This window comes from Blennius ocellaris, assembly GCF_963422515.1.
Source record: "Blennius ocellaris genome assembly, chromosome: 8".
Lineage (NCBI taxonomy): Eukaryota > Metazoa > Chordata > Actinopteri > Blenniiformes > Blenniidae > Blennius > Blennius ocellaris.
Window position 1 is genome coordinate 19,165,537 of NC_137657.1, and position 27,266 is coordinate 19,192,802.

At 41.4% G+C, this 27,266-nt stretch overlaps 2 protein-coding genes across 2 annotated transcripts; both read left to right on the top strand.

Moving 5' to 3' along the window:
• The first annotated feature begins 11,350 nt into the window (after positions 1–11,350).
• On the top strand, positions 11,351–14,793 carry LOC308133861 (kelch-like protein 38). Its single transcript, XM_080501385.1, has 5 exons — positions 11,351–11,473; positions 12,438–13,658; positions 13,739–13,880; positions 13,989–14,094; positions 14,363–14,793. Exons 2-5 carry the CDS (start codon positions 12,439–12,441, stop codon positions 14,650–14,652), a joined length of 1,758 nt encoding a protein of 585 aa, XP_080357511.1. The 5' UTR covers positions 11,351–11,473; position 12,438; the 3' UTR covers positions 14,653–14,793.
• Positions 14,794–19,656: 4,863 nt separating this feature from the next.
• On the top strand, positions 19,657–26,683 carry fbxo32 (F-box protein 32). The gene is made up of 9 exons (XM_080501688.1): positions 19,657–19,870; positions 20,367–20,488; positions 20,755–20,804; positions 20,945–21,037; positions 23,641–23,734; positions 24,358–24,542; positions 24,646–24,828; positions 25,139–25,282; positions 25,410–26,683. The coding sequence occupies exons 1-9, from the start codon at positions 19,758–19,760 to the stop codon at positions 25,497–25,499; spliced, it is 1,074 nt and encodes a 357-aa protein (XP_080357814.1). The 5' UTR covers positions 19,657–19,757; the 3' UTR covers positions 25,500–26,683.
• Positions 26,684–27,266: the final 583 nt, after the last annotated feature.

The window sequence follows — 27,266 nt, forward strand, 5'->3', positions numbered from 1 at the left end:
TACGAGCCTGCCTCACCCTGAATAACTTTCTCTCAACTCCTGTAAGAGGTCCCTTCTCATCTGTGTTTGACTCTGTTTCCAAACAGACCAGACCATAGAACTACACGATATGGCACTCTCAAATCTAATACCTTGAGGGAAAAGAAAAGTTTCTACTGCTGCATATTAAAGGCTTGCTAGTTTCTGTGAGTGTGGCATGTCTTTATTCAATATCAGGGGCTCCACAGAGGCACATACAGCTTTAGGCTGGCAGCAGTGCAGTGAGGGCGTGAGTTGCTATCTGACTGACTGATCGTTTTTAATAATGTTCACTCCCTGCGCTCACATTTGTTCATATTTAACCAGGGAGACATTAGAGTAGACTAGTGTTGCTCTGTTTTTCTATTAGACTTAAATAAAGACAATGGTCATAATTGGTGTCAATAAGGGAGAGGGGGGGGGGGGGGGGGGATTCTTTTTTTCACTCACTAAATGACTTCTTGAGATAACACGTCTGGGTCAATCATGCTTACCGGTGCAGTACAGAGACCCTATAATAGCAGAGAAAGCATTATTTCCTTGCTGTGGCTCCTTTTAGGATCCAAGTATAAGGCAAAGCAACCTCTCGATGAGAATGAAAAAGAAATGTCCTTGTTTATCTATTCACATGAACATTAAAATTTGTTCTGAAGGTTAGATCATAATTTGCTATAATTACCATAAAAGCATGGATCTGATCTGCCTCAAAGTAAGCTGGTGCTGGTGTAGTAACAGTGTGGGCGATATTTTAATGGCATGCTTCTGTCTCACTCACTTGAAAAGGAGCAAAGTTTAAACACCAAAACCTCAATGAATATTTTGCTTCTGACCATGTCCATGCATTTGTGTTTACAGTGTGACCATGTCACAAAGCTCCAAGCATCTCAGACTGGTTTGGAATCGTCGCACACTATACAAATGATAACCAAAACTATAAGAACTCAATGAGACAAATCAACTATTGCAGTGAAGACTGTTTAAACAGGGTCTGAATCGGAGCTAGCTAACAATAGCTTACTTAAAGCTGTGGCGAGTGAGCACTCTTTTTTTAAACTGACCATTCTATCTATCTTCTAGAACTTTATTCATCTGAGGGGAGCAGGTGCTGGAGAGATCTCAGCTGACTAAGTCCTGTACATCCTGGACAAGTGACCAGTTCAACACACAGAGACATACACACAATGTGAGTTTTCACATTCACACTTAAGTTCAATTAGCATCAAATGCATGTTTGAATACTGTGGAAGGTAGCCAGAATACCCAGAGAAAACCAATACATGCACAAGGAAAACCTATAGGCTCCACACAGAAAGGTTCCCAAACTCGGGACGTTCTCACGATTGCTGCAGAGTGCAAACCACTGCAGAATAACATAGCAAAAATTGTCTGCATGGAAGCCCATTTTGCACCAACTTAAGAAAATAATATTAGAAAATTTAACTTTACATTCCTTGTGCTATGATCCTTCAATGTACTTGTTTGCATTACTTGTTACTGCCAATGAGGCTATTGTGTTTCTTTGTAATGTATTGTATGAAAACCTCACTCAAAGTTAAAATTTCCCAAAGCATATTGATGCCTGAATGTTTATGGCTATTTCTTTTCCGGTGATGATTACCTTGACTTTCTGAACCAGGTTGGACCATTTTTGGTGGCAGGTTTGTGGCGCTCCCTGAAGATCTTTCTTTTAGCTTCACTGGTTTTAAAGTATGTGAAGAGATTTGGGCTCCTTCTGCCTCCGTCGGTGGATCTGTGAAGTGTTTGGTATTCTTTGAAGAAAAGGTGAACTATAACTCTTCTATGAGCCCTCCTGTTGACTCGAGCATCATCATAGCCTCTTCTGGTCCAGGTCCAGCCACCTGCCTTCTCCTTCCTATTGACATGGGAAACCACATGAAAGTCTCCTGCAGCCCTCTGGATGTTTTGCTCACTTGTTATTTAAAGGGAGCAGTGCCTCAAGTTCTGCATATGACAACAGCTCTATTTCATTTCCTTTGGTTCGGAGGTTCCACCAATTTGAAAGAAAATGAAAACTTCAATCAACTGCTTCTTAAACATGACAGAGCCATGTCAACAAAAAAAGTAGTTACTACTACTACTACTACTACTACTACTACTATTACTATTTTTTTTTTTATTATTATCCTTCTAGGTACATTCAACATTTTCATCTAGCAACCAAGTCTCTGATAATGGAACAATTTTTAATTTTCCACTTAATACTTTTAAATAATCGTACATTTTATGGTAAGGAGCACAAAGACTACAGTTAAAATGAATTCATGAAAATGTTTACTTCATTGCAGCCTGCAAAAGTATTTACATGTGTCATTTATCTTATTGTACAAATGAGTGTCTGGTTCAAGTTCATATTCGTGTGCGCACATTCTCGGCTCATCATTAGATCTACAATCTTCGAGTGTCAGTGTCAGTGATCCCCGTCATTAGATGGCAATGTTCTTCCACAGGGATTCATATCCCCTGCAATGCGTTTGCTCTGACATACCTTATGTCCTGAAAGTATTTAGTTGAGCAGGTGGAGGAGCAACCAGTGTCTTTAGGCTTGAGGTCAATTCAGCAACATGTCTCACTCTGCCTTTACTGCGAGGACTCTCCCAACCTGCTGCTTGAAAGAACACCTCCATGTCCAGCTCTTCAGATGAGGCCATCCATGGTTATTCCATACTTTTGCAACCCCTCGGCTACAGTCCGAGGGGTTTCAAACACTGTGTTCTTGCCATTTGTACCAAACATTTTCAGCTTTGCAGTATACCACCACAATATGCATGCACAGGAAATGTCAGTCTTCACTTTTTTATTTCTTCTTTTTAAAAAAAAAAATCCTGCATGCCCTATTAAACTGGCATCTAAACAGTCCTATTTTCAAAAATGTCTCCCAAATATGAAGCGGCCGTCATGAATCATAATCGGCTTTTCATAAAAACTAGATGTAAAGTAACATGTTTTCGAGCCACCTTCTATACTGCTTTATCGAACCTGGGGTTGCAGAGCATTGGAGATGTGCATCAAATGTATGTTTTTGGATTGTGGGGGGAAAAAAAACCCTTGCATGCATGGGGACAATAGGGGGAACTCTATACAAGAAAGTCTCCAGGCCCAACCTGTTATCGATCCGGGGACATTATCACTGCAAGGTCACAAATTCATTAACATCTTATTTATTTATTTGGTGGGTTACAAAAGAAAAGACATTCACTATGATCAATAATTCACCTTAAAGCCATTCAAAGCTTTGCTTCCAGTTGCTGCATCAGTCAAGATTTAGCACACACAGCTTAGGTTAGAATGCAAATAATTTATTTCAATAATTAAAATACCTTTAAGGTGAAACGAGAAGAATTCTAAGCCTAAAAATGATAGATATCTGTATGAGTACAGTCATCCCTCGAGTCTTCTGCTCATTATTGCAAGAAACAAGCTTTCATCTTCTTCCAGCTTTATTTTTATATAAATTCTTTATTTGAGTATAAGAGTAGATAATTCTTTTATAAACTGTTTCTATCAAGTCGAGCAAAGGTATTGGGGTACTCTATTCTAGCAGTTGTTAAAGTTGTGGGCAAGGAATTGTGACCAAACATAAAACTTTAGATGAGAAAGCTCAAGCTCTACCCCCTTTTTCTTCAAAACATTTTCACAATGTTCCTTGAGTTTTAAATGCAGTGGAATAAGTTTGGCTGAAGGTTTGGAGCTAAATGGAACAGCAATGCAAGCGTGTCTGTTATGTAAACTGCGTCTTTGTCAACAAAAGGCCTCTTTTCCCACCACAGGCCAAGGTCTGAGTTAACTCAACATGCTCAGATGAAAGAAAGATGTCACTCCATGAAAATGATTATTCAGATAAGCAAAATTATAATAATAATGATAAAAAACTTTCACTTAGATATAATTTTGAAATGTAAATAAGAAGCAAGTAGCGTTGCTAATGTGGTAAGGCATCGGGGCTTTAATGGACGACAAACACCATGACCAGCAAGTCAGCCATTGTCCCGCCCTGTCTGAAACCTCAAGTCCTCCATCAATGTGCCTGTGCCAAAGAAATCAGCCGTCACTTGCCTAAATGATTAGTTTGAATTTTTGAGAGTTTCCTTCTAAAACACATCAAGGATGCCATCCCTGCTGGTCTGGACAACCTTCAGTTTGACTACTGGGGAACTGTCCCACCTGTAACATTCAACCTCCTATGTGTCAATTTCAGCTTGTTTTTTAACACTGTCTGGCTGGGGTCAGCCCCCCTCCCTGTTTTTCTGGATCAGAAACTTTCTCACCAACAGGCCTCACATGGTGAGAATTGGGGATCGGACATCATCCACCCTGATTCTGAACACAGGGATGTGTGCTCTGTCCAGGCATTTCCACATTGTACACACACCACTGTTCTGCCATCCACGCCACTGACAAGTTTGCAGACAACACCACTATGTTGGGCCTCATCAAAGACAACAATGAGACCTGATGGTGTTCAGACAACAACCTTGTGCTGAACGACACAAGACAAAGGAGGTCATTCTGGATTTTAGGACTTCCAGGAAGACGGCATGCTCTGCTCCACATAATGGGGCAGGCAGTGGAGCGAGTGGGCAACATCAAGTTCCTGGGCCTACACATTACATCTGACCTGACCTGGTCCCAGAATACACCCTCTCTGGTGAAGAGAGCCTAGCAGAGACTTTTATTGCTACAGATCCCACGACCTCCCAGCCAACAGACTGTTTGTCCCGCTGCCTAAAAGCAAATGCATGCTATCCATTCCAACAAACACTGAATGTAAATGCTAAACTTGAGCTGTTACAGGCATTCCGGGAAAGAGACACATTTCTCTAAAAAGCAGATTCAGAGCTAAACACTGTGTTCACAGAACAGGGTCCTGTCTTCTTTTATTGGAATGTTTTCTTTGAGATAGTGCTGTTTATAAGATTAGCTTTGGATGCTTCTCTTAAGCACAAACGGGTCTGGTTTGACAAAACGCTGCCAATATGAGACAAGGTCAGTACAGTCATCATCCCCAAGCTGCATCACACAGGGAGACATCCCATTAATTCGGATGGTGTTTAGAAAAGCGAGGGAGGACGATGAGGGGGAGGAGTGAGTTAGGAATGCATGAGGAATGAGGGAGGTGAAGAGAGGTGTAACAGGTTTCTATGAAGCAACAGTGAGGATGTGACGCAGAGTATTTGGTGGCGAGCACACTCAGCGTATTCATGTGATTAAAAGCCTTGAGCTGATAACTTGGCGGAATGAGGTATCCTTTCAACAAAAATAAAAATAAAGTTCTACACCAAAAAGTACAGCCTCAGCTTATTACCACTAAGGAGGGGCACCCTGAACATGAACCTTGGTCTCCAAACTGTTCTGCAGCCAACAGCGGAGTGCGGTCAGTTGCTTCCACGTGTGAATGTTTGCTCTCTATGGGTGAAGTGTGGATAAAGTAAGAACATTTTTGTTTTAGGAACCATTTACACAACAATGTGTCAAGAAAAAAAAAACACATTGTTTTTGCATCTTTGTTTCAGGAAACGGTGACACTGATATTTATCGGATTAAGCAGTTGCATTGCAAAGTGCTTGACGGATATCCTAATATGTTCAACATGAATGTTATTTTGCACACATACAAAAACGTGCTAAAAACCAATAACTCTTACTTGAAGGCTCCAGCAAGTATAGTAGAGCTGTACCACCCTACTGGCAACATTTGAAACCAATGAAAATCTTTTGGTAGGATTATAAAGCCATTCCCATTGTAGTGCTGCCTGTTTTCATTTTAAAAGAACAAAACAGTGACACAAACTAGTAATTTCGAACGTTGCAAGGTGTTCACTCATTACTGCAAGTTAAACAATGTTCGCATGATGCCTGCTTGTTTTTATTCATCTTTAGTACATGCAGAGATACATATGTAGCACCTTTGATAACATTAATCCTGGTAATAGGTGAATCTGTGACAACAAAGAAGGAAATTCTTCATTTCATCTAAAACCTATTTTCACCCCCAACGGAGATCTGTGCTATTTGTTCCAGCTTTCTTTCGGTTGCCATTGAATAACAGTGGACTTGAGAAAGATGGGGCTGGAAATAGAATGCTTACCTGCTGTTTGAATCATCAGCCCACACCCAAAACAATAGAGTATAAGGGATGTAGTGATCAGAATGGAACCCTTACTGTGGTCCACTGCTAAACAGTATATGCGTATGTGCATGTGTGCGCTTGTGCGTGTAGGCGTGTAGGCGTGCATGCGTGCGTCTGTGTGTATGTGTGTGTCTGTGTTATCATGGAGTCACTGACCCTTGCTGCTCCTTTAAACTGCTCATTTGCTCTGTTTTGAAACCTGACATTTTCACTGGCTGTCCCTGCAGCCATCGCTCCCTCTGTGTCCATCTGTTTCTCTGCCTGCCTGCATGTGGCCCAGAATACAGAGGGAGAAGACAGTCATAGAGGCCTTCAAAGACATCTGAGTAATTTCACCTCCAGAAAACCCACCAAAGTGTTATTTCCCTCCCTCCTCTCCCCATATTTCCCTCTCTTATCCCTTTCTCTCTCTATGGCACTTTCCTCTCTATGTCTGTCTCTTCATCTCCTCTGCCTTTGTATTTTTGCAGTTTTTCATGGCCTCTCTCCTTCTATCTCTATTTTCCTATTTCCATCTCACCCCCTTGCTCTCTTTACTCCTTTCCCTCACTCGCCCTCTCCCTTCTGTACTTCAGGTACACCTGGCTGGCTGCTGAGGGCTGACACTTTAAAGACACTGGCTTCAGCTTCTGCTGCTTGTGGAATATCAATATATGCTGCGCACGCACGCACGCACGCACGCACGCACGCACGCACGCACGCACGCACGCACGCACGCACGCACGCACGCACACACACACACACACACACATGTTCAATCCCCTCCTACCCACACATCTAGCAACATGTAACGCACATCAAGGGCAAGCACAAACTCACAGACACCCACCTGCCATCAATGCACCACCCATTAACCTACACAATATAAGTTGTCTCTGTTGGAGCAGACATGATGTGTTTGCATGTTGCACAGTTGCAGTGACTGAATGACAGATCAACAACAATAACAGAGGAACCTTGGGAGAGCTACAGTCGAGGGCACAATGATTTTGTTCGCCCCTCCCCTTCCACAGTTTTGTAGCTACAATGCACTTTTTTTTTTTCCCATCCCAAATAACATGTCCTGCATGTGTTGGTTACATGAGAAGAATTTTAAGCAGCTAACTATAAGCCCTTTAAGACCTCATCCCTGCTTGAGTATGTGTGTGTATGTACACACACACACACACACACACACACACACACACACACACACACACACACACACACACACACACACACACACACACACACACACACACACACACACACACACACACACACACACACTTTCTCACCACAGCCACCCCCCCTCTCTGTGTCTCTGTAGACTGCTCCTCAAACCTCCCTCCTTTTTTCTTGGTAGATTTCTCTCTTTGTTGATTTATGTGTGGACGTCTCTCCATCAAAGCCAGATTACTGCACTCAGGGTTGCTCGCCATGGATCTCCTCACACCCGAGAATAAGAGTGTAGGCTGCCTCAAGAGGTTATCGCTTGATCCTCAATGTCTGTTTCAATTGCCTCGGCTATCTATAAGAAAATGAGGATTTTCAATTTCACACAATAAATTATTGCTTGCAAGGGGGAAAAACAACTGTTTAGGGATTTATCAAAGAATTAATAGTCTCATTTCTTCTTTTGTATTTATAGAAGGTGTTTTGTTCTGCCAGCCTTTAAAATAGAAATCAACTCCCATCTCACAGTTTTATGCATCTTTTATGTTGACTTACTGACTGAGAGCTTGGCCTTGACGCTAAGTCACTGGGGACAAAGTCAGCTTTTTACCACTTTGATATTTGCATTACGTTGGCCTGACACCTAGTGGATATAATAATAGCTGAACACGCTCTCGGAAGGACACAATTGAAAGCAAAACTTATGTAATTCTTCATCTTTGCTGATAAAATCATCAATGCCAGACTTAATGTTACATCAATATATTATCAGTTTGCTTTTGACATGATTGTTGTTCTCAAACGAGGCTGTATGAGATTCCCCATCTGCATATTGAATATTTTACTTTGACTGATCATTTGCAAATGTGATATGAATTCTTAAGGAAGTTCAAACAAGTCAGCCTATTCATTTTAAACTTGCAGCAGGAGTGAATATCTGAGTGGAGATCATATCAGAGTGAACAAACAGCACAGTCTCTACCTGCAGATGAAGATTGATGAAAAAAACCCACATTTCCTGATCAATGTCAAAGTTTATTATTTCAAATGTATATGCTACATGTGTTTACATGCAACAAGCTTCCTTTTTTCATTATAGTTTCCATTTTCTGTGGTGGGGCTCATCGGTACACAGTAAATTTACAGAAAATGATGCACATTAAACAAAACATTACATAAACATACAAGCACATTTCACCATTCCCTGAGCATTCCAAACAATGAAAGCTAATGTAACCAGTGATTACTAGATGCATCAACTCGCAGTGAAAGTTAGGGTTGAAAACTGAGCTCTCATCCCTGGATCAGTAAAAGACACAGACATCAGAAACAAAACAGAAACCCTTTCAGAACTCTTGTACGACATTCCATTCAGTGTGAAGGGTTCATAAAGCCTTTGGCATCCTATTGCCTCAGACAGTGTTCATCCTCTCCTGATCGTGGAGCCGCTCCATGCAAATGCCAGTGGCACAAATCATAGGTATTCAGACAGCATTATTTGACTCGGCTGTGGAAGCAGGGCTTGTTTGGGTTGTACGTCTCAGCAAACCTCGCCCTGCACTGAATCAGTGCCCCCAGCACCAAGGCCTGCCATCTAAACAAACACAAAAGAGTGACAATCCAGCCGACTTCAAACAGAGCCTGAAAGTCATTGCGAAAACAAGAAGAAAATTCAGGGAAGAAATTCAGACTCAAGGAACACTGAAGCAATCTGAACAGGGAGGTATTTTCTGTGGTTTTGGTCGACCTGTGAGTCATTTGTGAGCACTGGATCAGTCATATTAAAAGGCACAGATTCGTCTGCAAGATAAGAAATTGTTTTTGCTTTTCCCTGGACCAGCACCTATTTTAAGGGCAAAATTCACTTTCATATTGGTTTCATAAAATCAGTTTTAACTGAGCAAAAACAGATAATCATTATACATGCTTAGCATTAAAGCTTTCTCCAATGCCATATTTACAGCCAGTGCCTTGTTTTTTCATGAATTTGCATCGTTTAACTTATTAAATATTACCATTATAACATACAATTTAGGAGTGCAGCCAAATGAAATCAAGTGAAGAGCAGAGAACAGTCTACGTTGCTTTCAATTAGTCTTTTATGGAACCAAGGAGAGCTGTCTGCCCTTCACACATACACACATTGTCACATCAGCACAGACACATTTCTTATCTTTTGGATCTGAATCCTCTGGGTATAGGTTCTTTTAGACCCTGGCTTATGAGAAGATAATCATCTGGTGATATGAAGATACAGCAACGGGTGGTGGGTGGCAAACATTACACTGCTATATGAAAATGCTCTGCTGCAGAATGTGTGTGCCACAGCCCTAACTTTTAATATAACTTGTTGCCTACAGGCAGACTATAATGAGTCTTTTTTTTTTTTTTTTTTAAATCAAGGTGAAAGAACAGAGAGAGCTGACAATGTGCTTAACTTTAAAGGATGCAATCACAGCACAGAATACGAGACTGTGAGTGATAAAATGACACCGAAGTCTTCTGGGCAAACGAGTTAAGCTTTTGCCCTTGACGATATGAATCGATGAGACAATTTTTATGTCAGTGCCATGCAAAAAGGGCAGACATTAATCTTTAACATTTTTGTTGAGTGAGGCTGTCCGCTTTGCCCCGTGGGTATGAATAAGAATTTACTAAATAACAAGATAGTCGATGTTGTTTCAGTGTAGATACATAAATGTATTTAATCTCACAGAATAAAGGTCAAACGTAGGAAAGCGTTACATAAAAAAGAAAAATGGGTGTCCAAAATTACGAGGTTGAGTTTTTAACTCGCATATCCACTAGATGGCGCTGGTTAATAGTGACTGCCTGCATTGTGACGGTGGTCCTCATTCTGTGGTGTCATGCATGATGTTAGTTTGACCCCAGTCTAAATGTCAAGCTTATCATTCTCAGTCTGTGCACTTGGCGTATCTGCAACAACCATGTCAGAGGCACCTGTGCTTGTGTTTGATGCAGAGTTGTCCACAAATCACTAAATGGCACACAGATGGGCAACACGCACAAGAGCTTTATCCTCTAAGCTGGAGATTGTTGTTGTTCCATACAAGTCTACCTACACTCAAGTGGCAGTGGAAGTTCAAACACTTATTTATGTCTCATTTTCCAAACTCTGTAAATAACCCTGAAACAAGAAGCACATGGCACATTGATGGTTTAAAATGCCTTCTAGTTGTATTTCTGTTGTTGTTTTTTTATGTGACCACATTTAATAAGCAACCAAGCAAGCTTTGATTTTTCTCCAAAGTCAAGAAATGGATAAGCGATCGCAATGCCACCTTGTGGGAAGTACTCCACGCAAGTCGCTACTGCAGAGAACAAGCTTCATCTGTTTCAGGAAGCATCTAACAAATGACATGGAAATGAGCTAAAAACAAAGCAAATCACAAAGATGTGAAATGCAAGCATGTAGGTCTGAAAAACCTGGACTGAGCCAGTGGTCACTTCTTTCGCTGTGAGACTGTTGTTGGCGACAGCATGTTTTGCAGGTCAATACGGTTTTATATTGAATGTCAACCTATTCAAATCTCTGTGTTTATGTTGTCTTTGCAGTAACATAATCCTGTTTTTATACCTCTGTTTGCTCCTGCAGCCAGTCGGCAGAGTGAGCGGCCAACAAAATGAGTGTTATCAAATATCAGTGCTGCTTTTACAGCTGCAATCATGTGCCAGACAGAGATAGAGATGATGGAGCGAATTGGAATGTGAGATATAAAGAGGGAAAAAAGGTCTTGTGTGGGTGTAAGAACATGAAAGAATGTAACACTCGAGGAAGAAGAAAAGGAATAAAAACATAGAAGGAGAGCTGAAGATTAAGTGATGGAGCCAGACAGATACCGAGAAAGCTCTCTGACATGTCACATGTGAGTCTGCAGCCGAGTTGCCAAAGAGGTCTCTATTTTTAGGGGGAGGAATGTACACACAGGCCTCGTGGAAAGAGACCATAACAACAAACAGAGCGCAACACGCTCCTACAAAGAGAGAGGAACATACAGTCACACATCATCGACACGAGAGGAAAGAGGAAGAAAGTACGGGAAAACGTCAAGACATCATTTTTTCTGCTGAGAAGTTGTTTTGAATACAGGTGCCCACGGTAAAATAAAAAGGAAAAAGAAAAGAAAAACAGGTAGGTGCTGTATTTCAGAGTAGTTTTCTGAGGTGAATATTGTGTTTCTTCTGCTAATGTCAATATCAACCCAGCTATACTGTGCCTTGTGCTTTTTTCATGTTTTTCTTCCTTTTCTTTTTTTTTTTTTTTTTACAATATGTGAAAATTGATATTCTTGTATTAGAATGCTTTAAATGTAGATTTTTACACTTTTTGCACACTACATTCCTCTCTAATGCATGAAATGGAAGGAAAAGATGCTGCTACAATAACCTTTGAAAAGCAAAAATGAAATCTTTATATTTTGAAGAGACACAAACAAATTTCTACAGAATAAAACAAGAACAAGAGCATTGGTTTGTCAACACCAAATGAGTAGCTAAGGTGTTTTAACAGAAATTTGCTCGGATGATGAGTATCCAAGATTATATGAAAGGTCCTATGCACACGAAAGCGCTGTATTAGGCTTATGTGCCTCAAGCAAATATCTAAGTCCATAAAAGCACTACGTTAATGCCACACCAAAAAGCTAAACATATTGGATTTTAATATATAAAACAAATAAACTGTGACAGTTGGTCAAACTTGCACAAACAAAATTATATATGCATATAGACAGGACATGTGGAAATGTTTTTTTCCAAGATGTGACTGGATGATAATACATCTGGTTTATAGTGCAGTCGAATCCTTTCACTGTTCAGCTTTATATGAATAGTTACAGCTTGATTTCTTATGACTTAAAGTGTGGCAGTGCTCATTTTCTGATTCTTCATTTTCCCACTCAATGTTTATCCATTATGCTAACAAACATTTAGATGTTGTCGTCTTCTTAGTAAAGATACTGACTTGATAATGAACAAACATTCACATCAGTTCCAGAAAGCAATCAAAGCCTTAAAAGGTTTGTTTTCCATATATATGTCTTGCTGAGACAAAGCCTGAAAATTGAAATGGTTTTGTTATTTCGGTCTTTCCTCAGCATGGATCGACCAGCCATTGAGGTCTTCAACTACAAAGACAAAGAGCAGTCCTCCAACCTGCTCCTGCAGCTCAACACACTGAGACAGGAGAAAATCCTGACTGATGTGCTGCTGTGTTCAGAAAACACAGAGATCGCCTGCCACCGCAATGTCCTGGTCTCCAGCAGTCCATACTTCAGAGCCATGTTCTGCCACAACTTCATCGAGAGACAGCAGACCAAGGTCAACTTGAAGGGAATCACGTCGACCATTCTGAGTCGCATCATTGACTATGTTTACACCGGACTCGTCAGCATCAGCATGGACATTGTGCTACCCCTGATGCAGGCGGCGTCCATGTTGCAGTATGGACGCATTTTTGAGGCCTGCTCAAGTTTTCTGCAGGAGCAGCTGAGCCCAGACAATTGTTTGAGCATGATAAGACTTTCTGACATCATGAATTGTGACAGTTTGAGGAGCAAGGCAAAAGAGATGGCTATGGGGAGCTTCTGTGACGTGTCGGCATCGGAGGATCTCCATGAGCTCTCCTTACCGGACCTCATGGGATACTTGGAGGAAGACGGTCTCTGTGCAGGGGAGGAGCAGGTCTTCGAGGCAGCCGTTTCTTGGATCCATCATGATCTCTTATCCAGACAAGGATCCATCAGTGACCTTTTTAAGAAGGTTCGTCTTCGATATGTACATCCCACGTACCTCTTCCAGTTCATAGCAAGCAACCCACTGATCCAGTCCTCCACGCTCTGTACCGAGCTCATTGATTCTGTGAGACGCCTCATGTTTTCTGTCAGCACAAAATTGCTTGAAGACACCTTGATGGAATTCAAATGTCTGTGGGTGGCACCAAGGCGGTACACCTACCATGATAATTTGGTGGTCATAGGAGGGCGAAAGAATAACGAGCAGACCTCGAGGGACGCCTTGATCTTTGATGAAAAGAGCCAGAAGTGGCAGCCGCTTACCAAAGTACCCGTTCGTCTCTACAAAGCCTCCTATGTCTCCCTTCACAGCATTCTGTATGTTATTGGAGGCCTGAACACAGGTACAAAGTGCAGTAAAGTGAGTAGGACTGTCTACACTTTATCCCTCAAGACCAATCAGTGGCGGACATCAGAGCCCCTGCTGGAGCCGCGCTTTGCCCACCAAAGCGTCTCCTACCTGCACTATATTTTTGTCCTGGGTGGATTTAGGCATGACAGACAACTGACAGACAGCATAGAGAGGTAAATGGAACAATTCTCTGTGAGATACTGCTGGTGGTAAAGTAATGTGTTGTGACACCTTTCTCCAATATCGTTATTAGGTACAACAGCATGTTTAACCAGTGGGAGTCAATGTCCCCCATGCCTGAGGCTGTACTGCATCCTGCAGTGGCTGCTACAAACCAGAGGATCTACGTGTTCGGAGGAGAGGACGCAATGCAGAGCCCTGTCAGAATCATACAGGTAAAACTGGCTTCTGCATCTCTATTTCAATTGTCTGATAAATGTCTTTTATCATTCTGTTAATTCCCACACATTCATTCCCCTCTGCTCCCTGCTCATTTCCTGTAGGTGTATCACATTGCCAGGAACATGTGGTTCACGATGGAGAACCGACTCGTGAAAAACGTGTCTGCTCCTGCCGTCGTTATGGATGAAAAAATCTACATTATTGGAGGTAGATGAACAAGATGTGCTTGTGCAATGATTAGATTTTGGATGGAAACTATGATAAATACCAACTCTGTGGATTTATTATTATTGTTTATTGATTTGTTTAAGAAAAATAATCCCAAGTAATCAAATCAGAAGAGTGGAAGGAAAGCGAATGTCTTTTGTTGTCTAATTACTATGAAAATTAATCTCAATGAGATAGAAGTACGTGACCACATTCTGCCTCAGACACACGTGCTGCCTGTCTCATATTAATATCTTTGCTGTCACAGGATACACCCGGAGAGTGATTGCCTATGACACGAGGGCCAACCAGTTCAGCAAATGTGCCAACATTAAGGAGCGGAAGATGCACCACTCTGCCACTGTTCTCAACAACAAAATCTACATCACGGGTGGACGTTACATCAATTGCCATGACGTCATCGAGGACTCGGACACTTTAGAGTGCTATGACCCGAAAAAGGATGCTTGGACGGCTAATGGGAATCTGCCTTATAAACTGTTTAACCACGGCTCCCTGACTCTAACATGTGTCTCGCAGAAATGGGGAAAATCGTAACACAAGCACTGAAGATAGAATTTATTTCAGATATTTTAGAAATCTAATGCAATAAGAGTCTGGTTAATTGTTTTTTGTTTAACCAGTTTGAAATCTTTTGAGTGTGTGAATTATTTACAAACGCTGGATTTGTAGGCATACCTCAAGTAAGTTAAATATGGGAGTAATTAGAAGTTCTTGGTTGATCTAACTTCCAAAGCTGTAAAAACAAGCAATATGTTGCACAGCCCAGCTGTTCTTAACCTGTCTGCCTGCACAAAGGGAAAGGGAGCTATTTTAAGTCAGCCCTAAATCACAAGAGTTCAACTTGTCATGTTTAAATCCTTGGAGCTGCACAGAGTTTGATGCGAGTGAAACCTCAGTTCAGGTCACAGCTGAAAGGGCTGATGTGTCTGATGTGAACCTTTGGATCATCTTCTGTTGCTTTGAAAAATGATGACTGTGTGAGCAGTGTTGACAAACACCTCATTTTAACACAAGCTAAACAACACAAGGATCCTTTTTCCTTTGCTACAACCATGAGCAATACTTAGATTTCCGCATTATGGTATTTAGCATGATGTTTAGCATTACTTTTGCAATGCATTCTGAAAAATATGTTTACTTCTTGAAAAATAACATTTATTCATTTGGAATGAATAATGCATTGAAAATCTAGCTCATTCTTGTTTTTATATCTTGTTTTATATACATTTTGACAATAAAACCCCAATATATGCACGTGGCTTCTCTCTCTGTTTCTAACTGCTGTCACAGCAGCGCGTCGTCAGTTGATGGTCAGTGCAATGTGAGCAGCACACTTGTCCCCAGAGTCTCATCATGTGTCTCTTTGACCTCGTCCACACTCCCGTCTACACAAGACCGCTACATGTCCTGACAGGTTCTTGACCTCGACACGCAGAGTGACACAGAAGAAAAGAAAATGTATCCTTTCAAAAAGAAGAACCAAAATCAATATCCAGAAGGAGCATGTGTAAGAATCATTTGCTTTCAATATGAGATGGAAAATTAAAGCTACGCGTGCCCAGACCTGCCTCACATGAGTCTTTATGTTAGAAATCACATGGTGATGACGGGCAGGAAAATGTTGTCAAGAGAGACATTTTTCACTTTTGATTTGTTTGAAGTTGTCTCAGGAGTACAAAATTGTTGGAATAAAAAACAAACAAACAAACAAAAAAAGCAACCAAAAAACGGATTAAGATTTGAGAAGCTTCAGATCTGACTTGTGCTGGGAAAAAGTTTTTCTTTTTTTTTCTTTTCAAAGCAGAGATGAAAGGAAATTAAAGTAATTGCATAATTTCATTCATCAATGAACCCAGAGTCAGCCTTTCTTTTGGAGCAAACAATGTGACCAGGCAGACAGGATTACATGGGAATATTTGTAGACTTCTTTGAAACCACAGGTCACAGGGTCAGATGCTTTGGCTGTGTGCAGCCAGCTCGGGGGACAAAGGGGTCGAGAGGGTGGAGAAGGTGGGGGACTGGAAAAAAAAAAACTACAGGTGATCTGACGCTATTTTGAGACGCAAACAAGAGGGCAAACGTTACACCACGTGAGGCATGCTGCCCGCTTGGTTGCTGTGTGAGCTGGCAGATGTGAGAGGAGCATAGAAAGCGAGACAGTGAAACTTATGAGTGTGATTTCACAACAGAGAATCTGAGCGAGTGATGAAACTCACCCAGGAAGAGCAGCAACAGGTGTATATTTGTACAAATGTGTATGAGTGTGTGTGTGTGTGTGTGTGTGTGTGTGTGTGTGTGTGTGTGTGTGTGTGTGTGTGTGTGTGTGTGTGTGTGTGTGTGTGTGTGTGTGTGTGTGTGTGCGTGTTTGAATATGTGCACGTTAACGGCGCCGGTTTTTGTAGGACTAAGCAGCTGCTGTGTCTGGTCACAACATCACAACAAAAACAGACACGATGCAGAGAGGCACGAGGTAAAATCATACTTGTAAAACCTCTTTTGAAGTGATGTCGCAAACATCCATGTGCCAGATAAACATTTCAAACAGAGGATTACACACTGCAAACTGCTTTACTTAATAATAATAATTTTAAAAAAAAACCCATATCCAGATAGTTTGCTGATTTCAAGCAGAAAGAGAAATATTGGGCTGGCTGAGATTTCACATGCATTATAGATATATACGTAGGCTTGCGAGAATATGTTACATAGAGTGAAACGTGGCCACATGATAATAGATCATCACAGAATCACTGGAAATACATCATTGTTGGAATGTGCATATCGATACAAGATTTTGTGATGGCATGAATGACTGAGCTGGACTTGGTGGTGTCGTGGTCAGTGCTCTACACTCACAGTTCACCAGTCATGTTCCATTGTCTCGCTGTGTTTGCTGAGGGATTGACCCCACGGCCTCGGAACTGGATAGAAAAAATATGGAAGATGGATGTATCGATAGATGAGGGACTGAGATATTTATAAGGAAAATAAACATCATAACCTGCTGTTTTTGTTGAGTTTAAAGTGTGAGAGGACTACTGGAGTCAGCAGGTTTGGTCTTTCAGCGGATCATGCATGTCTTTTCAATTTCCATGACAATCCATCTGTAATTACTGCAATATTTCAGTCTGGGTGCTGGTGGTAAGACGAAAACCCAACACCGACATCAGCAGCCACCTTGAGAGTTCAACAAGTATGACTTATTATGATAAACCATATATCTGGGTCATTCACTGACCAACCTACGTGTAGCCTGAGGTCATATTGCTTGCCTTCTTAGTCATTCAGTCAGTCAGTCACCAACTGACTGGACACTTGCTGGGACTTTCCATTTTAATCAGTAATTCGGTCTACTCTAAGAATAGATTTAGCTGGACTTCGGGAACTTGTGGCAATGTAAACATTATTTCATATCCCTGCGTCCCACACACATTCTTCAACTCCAAGCCCGACACAGCTGCATTATTATTACCCAACATTAAACTACTTCAGCGTGTTACTTCTGTAGAAACTGTGAATCATGAACATTCATGCAATTGAACAAAATCTGCTTGGTGTGTCTTCGTGTGGATGCTCATGTGATGCGTCTTCTTGTTGACAGATTTGAACAGGCAGAGCATGTGCAGAGCTCTCTGACCTTTTGCATAGATCAGGGTGTTGCATTCAAACCCCAGATATGAGGCCACAGACACACCTGTTTCCACATCTTGTGCAATGAACCTGCTACACAGTGCAATGATGCTCATGAGCTCAATAATAAGATATTGGACACTAAAATAACAACTTTGCTGAATGTCAGCTGCTTATTCCTTCTGGTTTACCCTGTGTGAAAGCCATATGGAGTCTAAGGTGATTATTAGTTTGGATAAAAGTATGTATGTATCAAATTACACTGTAAGTGAATGAGACCAAAAGGCATCAAAGTGAAAGTGAAGAAAACTAGGAAGTACGTGTTGTTGAACCATCAGTGGTGAGTATGCAACACGGAAATCACAACAGACAGATCTGCATGACTGGTAATGCTGCACGGGACCGGATGTGTCCCTACACATGCACTGTATCGCTGAAACGCTGGCCTCTGGTTTCTTAGAAGAGGGCACACTTGTTTTGTACCACGTGTAGCTGCTGACATGTTTTGCTGATTGTATAGCATGCATTGAAATATGAGAGCCACGAAATCCTCTCAGTTTCCATCTTGCCTTTCTCATTTCTTCAAAGCACATAGATATTTATTCACATGTATCGAGACACACATGTTCACTTACACAGTCACTTTTGCAGCTTTTTGATAATGATTACTAACAGATTTGCTGTGTGGAAGGATTGCTCAAAAAAGTAGAGCAGTACCTTCATGGCATTGGCGTGAACATTACATCAATCTTATTGATCGCGTTTATTACCTGTTTCAATTAATACTGATGAAAATCACAGAATGATCAAACACAGAAGCCCCCTCCCCCCCAGAAAAATAGATATGTGCTTACGTTACATGGGAGCTGACATCGAAACCATCAACAAACAGATGTGAGCTATAAACTTGTTGGTGACAGATGAATGTGTAAATATGGCCCAAGCTTAATGTTTAATTAAACTGATAGGATTTGACCCACTGGCCTGAGCAGGATTAGTTTCCCTGATCTTCCACAACACAGTCCAAAATCAACAGCATACCATCACCCAGCCTTCATGGATCAGTTGTTGCTGTTTTTTGGGGGAAAATGAAATCCAGTGGTAAACCATCTCTGCACATATGCGCACACACGTGCCCATACACACATGTACACACACCTACACAATTCAGAGTGCAACATAATACACGGGAGGAATCTAAAGGACAACTCCATCTATTTATAATACCATGAGTGACACGGAATGAGGGGACTTTGCCACCACAGTGCTGTGAGCCTGAATGTTTTTTTTTAAAAATCTTCTTCCCCTATTTCTATTTACAATTACACAAAGCCAATGCTGAGAAGATAATCTGGGGCACGGCAATTTTTGAACACTGATGATTACTTTTTTCTTTCTTTTAAGGCATTACACACAAAATATCTGTTATTGTTCTCAAAGTGTGTGCATCCAAAGTTGTATCGACAATAAAATAGATTGATTGCTCATCTGCCAGATTTGTCATCAATTCTTCTTTGCATATTTAACCATTTGTTTTTATTAATATTATTTAACAACCATTGAAATCTTAAATGTTCAGATGACGCAGCCAGACAACTCTGGCCACAGTTACATAACAGTCTTCAAAGCCGTTTCAACTTTAAAAAGGAAAGGTTTGTCTCGCTAAAAAGATTCACCCTGTTAGGATGTTTCTATTGACTCTCAGTGGTGTCCTTTGTCTCCGTCTCTGCAGGTTTGATTCCTCTGCGCTTCTGTCCAAGGAGGTTTTGCAACGCTGAAGTTGATAAACAAAGCCACGTGTTGCGGGGAAGTTTCCAGAGTGGGCGGATCTCGCGTGTTTCCGGGTTCTGTCTCGGAGGATATAAAGAGGAGCTGCGCAATGGCAACACAGGAGAAGAAACACAAAGGGAGAAAATACGCCTAGAGGGGGGGAAAAAAAGACGCACAACAACCCGAACGGGATCGTCTGATCGCAGTTTATTTATTCGAGCCGTTGTCATCGAGGCAGGATGCCTTTTCTCGGACAGGACTGGAGGTCACCGGGTCAGAGTTGGGTGAAAACCGAAGAAGGATGGAAAAAGACCAGTTCTGACGAGAAAAACGATAATGGCTCCATCGAGAGGTTGGTGTTTTTCGCCGAGACGTATGTGATTGCGCAACTGTCACACACACACACACACGCACACACACTTTACTTTTCTGCTTTGAAGAAGGAGGAAGTGTTTTTTTGATTACAGTCCAAACAGACAGACTGCAGGCCTGCACCCTCTTGTTGTTTCACCCCCATTAGCCTCTGTTCCTTTTGTTTTTGTGGAGGCCTTGCTTCTTTTCCAGGCTAATCACTAAGCTATTAATAACCTCACAACAAGTGAGAGGATTAAGAACCTTATGTAGAGTGTGTGTCCATTCTCCAAACGCAAGTCTTCAAACAGGAGGAACTTTCACTGAAACACGACCTGAGGATGCAGTTTACAGCAAAGGCACTGAGAAATATGTTTGAGCCCCTTTGTTTTGGTGTCAAAAGAAAAGTGATGCATCCAAATGTTAGATTGGTGGCCTTTTAAGAAAACAACCCAAAAAACAACAACAACAAAAAAGTAATCCTTGTGTTTTTCCAGCTTCTGCAAAGTGGAGGAGGAGCAATGTTTCAATAAGGAGAACCTGCTGCTTGCGCTCAGCTATGACATGGCTGCCAAGAAGAGGAAAAAGGACCTGATGAACAACAACACCAAGGCCCCATGTGAGTCAGTACAAGCAACACATGCTGACGTGTTACTCAGGCATGCAGGGAATAACATCTTACTCTTCTATATAAGCAATGCGAATGTCCCCATCAGAAAGACACCATGAGAATCTTGTGTAACGTTCTCCTGCTACTAATGTTCTTTGAATTCACTTCCCACTATGAAATTGTGTGTTATTTATGTTTTGTGTGCATTTGGCTCAATGCATTTGGGCAGCATAAAGAGGGCAGGTTACTGACATAAACACTGTGCTTTCTCTCAGATTTCCACATGGAAAAGTGGATTTATGTTCATAAAGGAAGCACCAAGGAGGTAACAAAGCAACTCATTTAGCTCTGCATCAACTTTTCATAGCATTGTTGCTAATGTAAACATGCTGAGGGAAAAAAAAACCCCTCTATACTCCTGCCGAGGATTGCAATCTAATACCCTGATAATTAAATTCCCTCCAGCGCCACGGATATTGTACACTGGGAGAGGCCTTCAATCGCTTGGATTTCTGCAGCGCCATCAAGGACACCAGGCGATTTAATTACGTTGTCAGAGTGAGTCCTCCTCTCTTTCTTCGCATTTTGTACTGTTCCTTTTGTCCGTCTTTCTCTGTGGTTGTTAATAGTTTGTGGCAGGAATGGGGTTGAGGTTAAGAGGGTGTGTTTGCTTCTGTCAGACTCTTATCAAAGCTTTGCAGACAAGGGGGGGCTCTCAGTGGTGACGAAACTCATCCAGGGAGTGTGTGTGTTTGTGGAAATGTGATTGTAAAAGCACTTTGTCATCTCTGAATTCACATAAAACCAAAACAATAATAAAAATCTACCTTGGGACATGCATTTACTGATATCAAGTGCCAAAAAGATGGAGTATTTTGCAGGTGTAGTAAATGGCAGCAATGCCATTAAAACATAGATGAAGGTAACCAAATATCTATAACTCAATAAAATACTTGGAGATTAGAATTTTGACTATCGGGAGGGTATTTTAAGAACAAAAATTTTTTTATTTTGTTTCTGGATTTTTGTAGAGAAATGTATGAAAAAAAAAAATGCCACATCACATGTACTAATGAACACATTTGTCCTACAATATAGTGTTTATTTTAAAATAATCATCTATAAATGTAATGGACTGCATTTGTTGGTTGACTGATTTGAGAATGGGCAACCTTTTTTTTTTTTTTTTACCCTTGTCTTTTTTTATTAAATCAAATGGTGTCATGGTTTGTTTTTCTCGTAGTTTTGTCTCTAAAAAACGTAAATCAAGTGCGTGGACTGGAAGTAAGTTGCATACTCCAAGTCAAGGGACAAAAATGGCCATTTCCGTTATGAGAAGTCCAAGTAGAAATATCCAGCAATGTTGTCATTTTACATTTCCTAGACTCCTTCATAATCCATGAAGTGAAAACATTGGTAGATAGAAGTGGCGAGAAAGTTCAGGAGTTCTTCCTTCCCACATGTTCTCCCATGTGAGCTTACGGCTCCATGTGGTTGTGTTCCCCTGTGCTGAAGCTGTGGGAGGGGTGCGAGGGAGGGGGTCAGGGTGACAGCTGTGCGATGAGGTGCGACCACCCGACAGGGGTTTATGCAACCGGACCCTGGTGGTTGTCAGGTGATTCAGACCCCCTCAGACACACACACAACACTGTTGCAGAGTCACATTGACGTTAAGCCTGTCTCTCATCCGTCCAGTGGCACACTTTCCTCTTGAAAGTCTTTCACTTCCTTACGTAAGCACCTTTCATGTTAATTTCAGGCTTGGTCAGGTGGAAAGAAACCGGCTTTCTATTTTGGTAGTACGCTGATCACATGTTATGATTGCTTTATTTTTATGTTCCTTCCCACACCCATAAACATGCTGCAGACAAACGACTTCATAATTGACATCCTCCTAAAATCAAAGCAGACTATGAGCGAAGTCACTTTCCAGAGATAGTTTGCTGCTTGTTGCCATCTCTGTTAGAGTTTAGGATTGGCCTTTTGGCCCAGGCTGTGGCTGCCGGGTGCAGCGTAGTGTGGTAAGCCCAAAGAACAATACTGCCTTGTAACACTAGCGTCTAGTCTGGACACGGTGTCCTAGGTCACTGCTCTTCACTTGTTGCGTCTGATGGCATTTGTGGCTTCATTTAACTGCGTCTCAGTTACACAGATCAAATTCTTTCACAAAAGGACAACTAGTGGTCCTCTCTTTCCTCAGAGAACATGGATGGAGGTTATTTCAAGGAGAGGCCTTCACTAACTCTGAAATTGTTATACATTTTTTTTAAAGCAGGGTTTTCATATCATAAGTAGATGCAGCACTCTAATTCAGTTTGTGGAAAAGTACAAGCTGCACGTCAAAGTTATGAGGTGCAGTACGACTGAAGAGCAGAGGCTAAAAGTAGATGCGGAAATGCACATTGTTCTGCCCCGCTGCTCTACAAAGAGAAGAACACTTGATGAGCAGCTAAAAGGAGGGCATGGGATTAGGTTTTAGGAATAGAGCTGGAAAGAATGGGGGGGGGCGAAACACAGTCAGGAGGGAGTGAAGAAGCTTAAAAGTGGCAAAGCTGACGGGAAGGATTGGGATGAAGGCGAAAAGTAATTTAGTTCAAAGTTAGCTATTATTAGGACCCCTAACTCATCACCTTTTTTAATGTGGGATTTATATGGATGCGTACCTACTGTACGAGCCTGTGTAAGCATATTCCATGAAGCAGTTCCCTCAGATTAATTATTAATAGACACTTTTATGCACCTTTTATAGCTTACCTGCGACTGTTTTCACCAGCTTACCAGAAAGTACCAGTACAATCTGTTGATGTGACAAAGGTTGCATATTGGGACCAAGAGGGGGCTTGAGTTTCTCCATGACGTCACAGCATCTGTGACATGCCAGACATGCCACCTTTAAACCCAGTGTTTGTCCACTGGCCGAAGGCAACAACTGTATACACACACGCGCGCTGGTTTCAACTCCAGGCGAGAATAATGACCAGGTGGAACATCTCTGCATGTCTTTAGTCTACAGTCATCATTAAGAGTGCCAGTGCCTTTGTAAGAAAGCAGCATAACAAACATTAAGGAATGAGGGACTGGAACAGAAAGTCTTAGTGGCAGACGGGCTGAAATTTATGATGTGTTTCTTTCTTCTCCTCTCTTTTCTTTTTCTGCTCCAGCTCCTGGAGCTTATCGCCAAGTCCCAGCTCCCCTCGCTCAGCGGAGTGGCGCAGAAAAATTACATGAATATTCTGGAGAGGGTGGTACAGAAAGGTGAGCCTTGTCGCTCTTCTCCCACTTCTTTTTCTGCTTCTTCTACATATGTTTGTCAAGTTCACTTCTCGGTTTCTCTTTTTGCCTCACTTGTACTTTTCTTTTCTTGCTATGGATGCTTATTTTTTTCCACGCACATGCAGCAATAAGGAATCTGTTTCAAGGACAGTGTTCTTTGAAATTTCATGACACAAAGAAAGTACATAAAGCAATATCGTTGTCCGTTTTTTTTGCACCAACTTGTGAGGAAACGAGCTCCGAACACCTCAGAGGAGTGGGATTGAATTTAATGCTTCAAAAGCACGAGTGAAAAACACTGACGGTCACCAGACCGCTCTCCAAGACACTGTGTAAACAAAATGTTCCCTCTGCTAAACACAGATCCAGGTTGTTTAGGAGTTGCATTGAAACCTTTTTGCCAAACATTATAAACGATTATGGTCAGAAAGTACAACCACTCCAAAACATTTAGTCTAATAGTGTGTTTTTCTTGATTATTCACAATAAATATTTACCTACTTGGCAGATTGCCTGGTATCTTTTTGTAATAATGGTTTTAAAGTTATGTTAACTTTGATCAGTTAATACGACGACTAACTCTTCAATTTTTTTCCCCCACGCAGTTCTCGATGACCAGCAGAACGTGCGTCCCATCAAAGAGCTGCTGCAGACCCTGTACGTCTCGCTCTGCACTCTCGTTCAGGACATGGGCAAGTCCGTCCTGGTGGGCAACATCAACACGTGGGTTCACCGCATGGAGAACATCCTGCAGTGGCAGCAACAGCTGGACAACATCCAGATCAACCGGGTAAGCATTTCCACACAACCAAGCATACAATACGTACAAATTGTATTTTTTTCCATCATATTTTTGGTAGTCCTGACTTCTTTTGTCGCCTCTCTCATTCAAGCCCACGTCTACAGGCATGACTCTGACGGACTTGCCTGCCAGCTTGCAGCTCAACATCATGCAGCGCCTTCCGGATGGCAGGGACCTGGTCAGTCTGGGCCAAGTGTGTCCCGAGCTGGGGGGCCTCACGGAGGACTGCCTGCTCTGGAGGAGACTCTGCCAGTATCACTTCACAGACAGACAGGCATGTAGAAACTGATGCGTTGATTACACAGGGAACTATGAGGCCACTGGAATCTTGGCTCCTTGTCAAAAGAGGACTATTGATAAGATGGAGTCATACCTGAATATTGAATGTTCCAGTAAAGCTTTTCAAGAGGGGGTCAGTTTTAGTCTGTTTTTGAAAAAAGAACATCATCCATTAATTTTGTTAGAAAAAAATGTGCTGTGTGTATGTGTGGTGAACACAGCCCACACAAAAAAAGCCCTTAATAAAGTGTTTATTTTTCCTCTCTGAGGGTTCTGTCTATAAAGTCTGCTTTCTTCCTCTTTAGATCCGTAAGCGCCTGATCGTGTCAGATAAAGGTCACCTGGATTGGAAAAAAATGTACTTCAAGCTGAGCCGCTGCTATCCACTCAGAGAGCAATACAGCGACACGCTGCACCTCTGCACACACTGCCACATCCTGTTCTGGAAGGTACAAGAGCTGAACTTTATCAAAATGGAAATTTAAACTAAAATGTCACTGTTGATGAAGTTGCGGCTAAGTGGTAAAACAAACTGTTTAAGATTGAGTATTGTGTGTCTTTTGTTTCTCTATTCAGGATACAAACCATCCATGCACAGCAAACAACCCAGAGAGCTGCACCGTGTCCCTCTCCCCGCAAGACTTTATCAGTCTTTTCAACTTCTGATCCCCACACGCACACTAAAAAAAACCCAAAAAACTGGCTGTATATAGTATTCCGGTACATCATTGTTTTTGTTAAATATCACAATCATTTCATGGATGTGTGTTTAGTTAAAGTGTGACTGAATTTGAAGTACATTCACAACGTTGTGGGACAATTATGCAGTCGAGTGTTTTGAAGGAACACTGAGGCTTCGGTGAGGTTTCGCTTTTGAGCAAGTGAATGTTGAGAGTGAAAATGATGTTGAAACGTTTGGCCTGTGGACGGAGCGGGGAGCAGACGGAAAAAAGGGAATGCCGAGCTGCTGGAGTCCAGTCTTAGTTTAATGTGTTTTTCTTTTTTCTTTTAATGACTCCAAAGTAAGCACATTCCTCAACTTTAGGTTTGAGCACTTGTTTTTGGTTTTTTTTCGCCCAGTCTGAAGCATTTGGTTTTGTTTTAGTGTTTTTGTTTTTGTTTTTAAAGAACTTTTTTTTTTCAAAAATGTTCATTTCAACAAATGAAGAAATATTTTTCAGAAATATGAGTTATTCATATAGTAGGAAAAGGCCTGCTCATATGGGGAAGGTGCAATGCATTTGATGCCCGGAGGCAATCTGCAGTAATATTCTGTTTGGCACTGAGATGGAGAAAAGTAGACCTTAGGTTGCTGTAGTATTGACGAGAAAATGAATGTAAGTGTTTAAATGTTATATCCATTTAACTTGACACACCACATTATCTTTTCTATTTAGTTTTTTTTTTCACTTTTATATGAATTTGATATTTTTATTGTTTTTCTGTTCCGGCTGTTGTAGCAGCAGCACTTTTGAGTGCAGTATTACCAAAGATTGTTATGTCGGTCATTATTACAATGGTGTGTGTGCCTTATTGTGAAACTTGAAATGGTGTAGGTACAACTTCTGCCTTGTTTGCAATGCTTTCAGTTCCTGATGCTGTTATTTGTTTGTTTGTTTTTTCTTTACTGTGATCAACTGTCTATTATAGAGGAGTCAGGATTCGAGGCTGTGATACCAACTCTGTATCATGCTATTTTACCATAGGCTCCCGCATGATTTTTTAAATTTTTTTTTAAACATCCAACTGATGTATTATTTGGGTTTGAGAGGAGTAGAAGTAATCTGTGCAAAGGTGAACTTTGGCCCAGACCTGCCTCTATCACTGCTCAGACAGTGGAGAAAAATGTACATGCTATGCAATGCATTCTCTTTATGTTTAGTTAAATAAAACAAGACAAAAAACTCTCCTTGCCCTTCAGTTGCATGTGATCATCACACCTTGCTGCTTCTAGACTATATCAAGCACACATCGAGAGCATGACGCTGCATAACTGGTGAAACTGTTGTGGGAGTTGAGGGGCTCATGAGCCTCTCTGTGGAGGTGAGCAGGGGCTGCAGTTGAACATGTATGTATTCCCAACAGTGAAAGTCTGCCCTCTATTGGAAAAAATAACACACTGCAAAAAGAGACTTCAGAAGCAATTGTCAGTTTATTTTATCTATCAATCTCTCTCAATTGGTGAGGAATATAAAATTAGTTTACTCATCTCATAATAGCATAAACTCTACTGGGTTTTGCTACACTGGTGTCATATTAGAAAATATGCACAAGAAAGTAGTGGAAGTTGTATTTCCATTTTGTAACCTACATCCAAGAAGTCATTGATGCTACCTTCTGCCAATGACATAGTATCAGACGGCAGCAGTCGGTACGGAATGACCGTCTTTACAGAACACAACAAACTCATACAAACATTGTGTGCACTTTAGT

What these genes read in the sequence shown, in the direction of transcription:
- LOC308133861 (XM_080501385.1), top strand. Translation starts at nt 12,439, where the DNA reads ATGGATCGACCAGCCATTGAGGTCTTCAACTACAAAGACAAAGAGCAG. An exon ending in GCCCTGTCAGAATCATACAG is followed by an intron (nt 13,881 to 13,988) that starts GTAAAACTGGCT and finishes CATTTCCTGTAG; the next exon opens with GTGTATCACATTGCCAGGAA. An exon ending in AAAAATCTACATTATTGGAG is followed by an intron (nt 14,095 to 14,362) that starts GTAGATGAACAA and finishes TTGCTGTCACAG; the next exon opens with GATACACCCGGAGAGTGATT.
- fbxo32 (XM_080501688.1), top strand. Translation starts at nt 19,758, where the DNA reads ATGCCTTTTCTCGGACAGGACTGGAGGTCACCGGGTCAGAGTTGGGTG. An exon ending in GGAGAGGGTGGTACAGAAAG is followed by an intron (nt 23,735 to 24,357) that starts GTGAGCCTTGTC and finishes TCCCCCACGCAG; the next exon opens with TTCTCGATGACCAGCAGAAC. An exon ending in ATCACTTCACAGACAGACAG is followed by an intron (nt 24,829 to 25,138) that starts GCATGTAGAAAC and finishes CTTCCTCTTTAG; the next exon opens with ATCCGTAAGCGCCTGATCGT.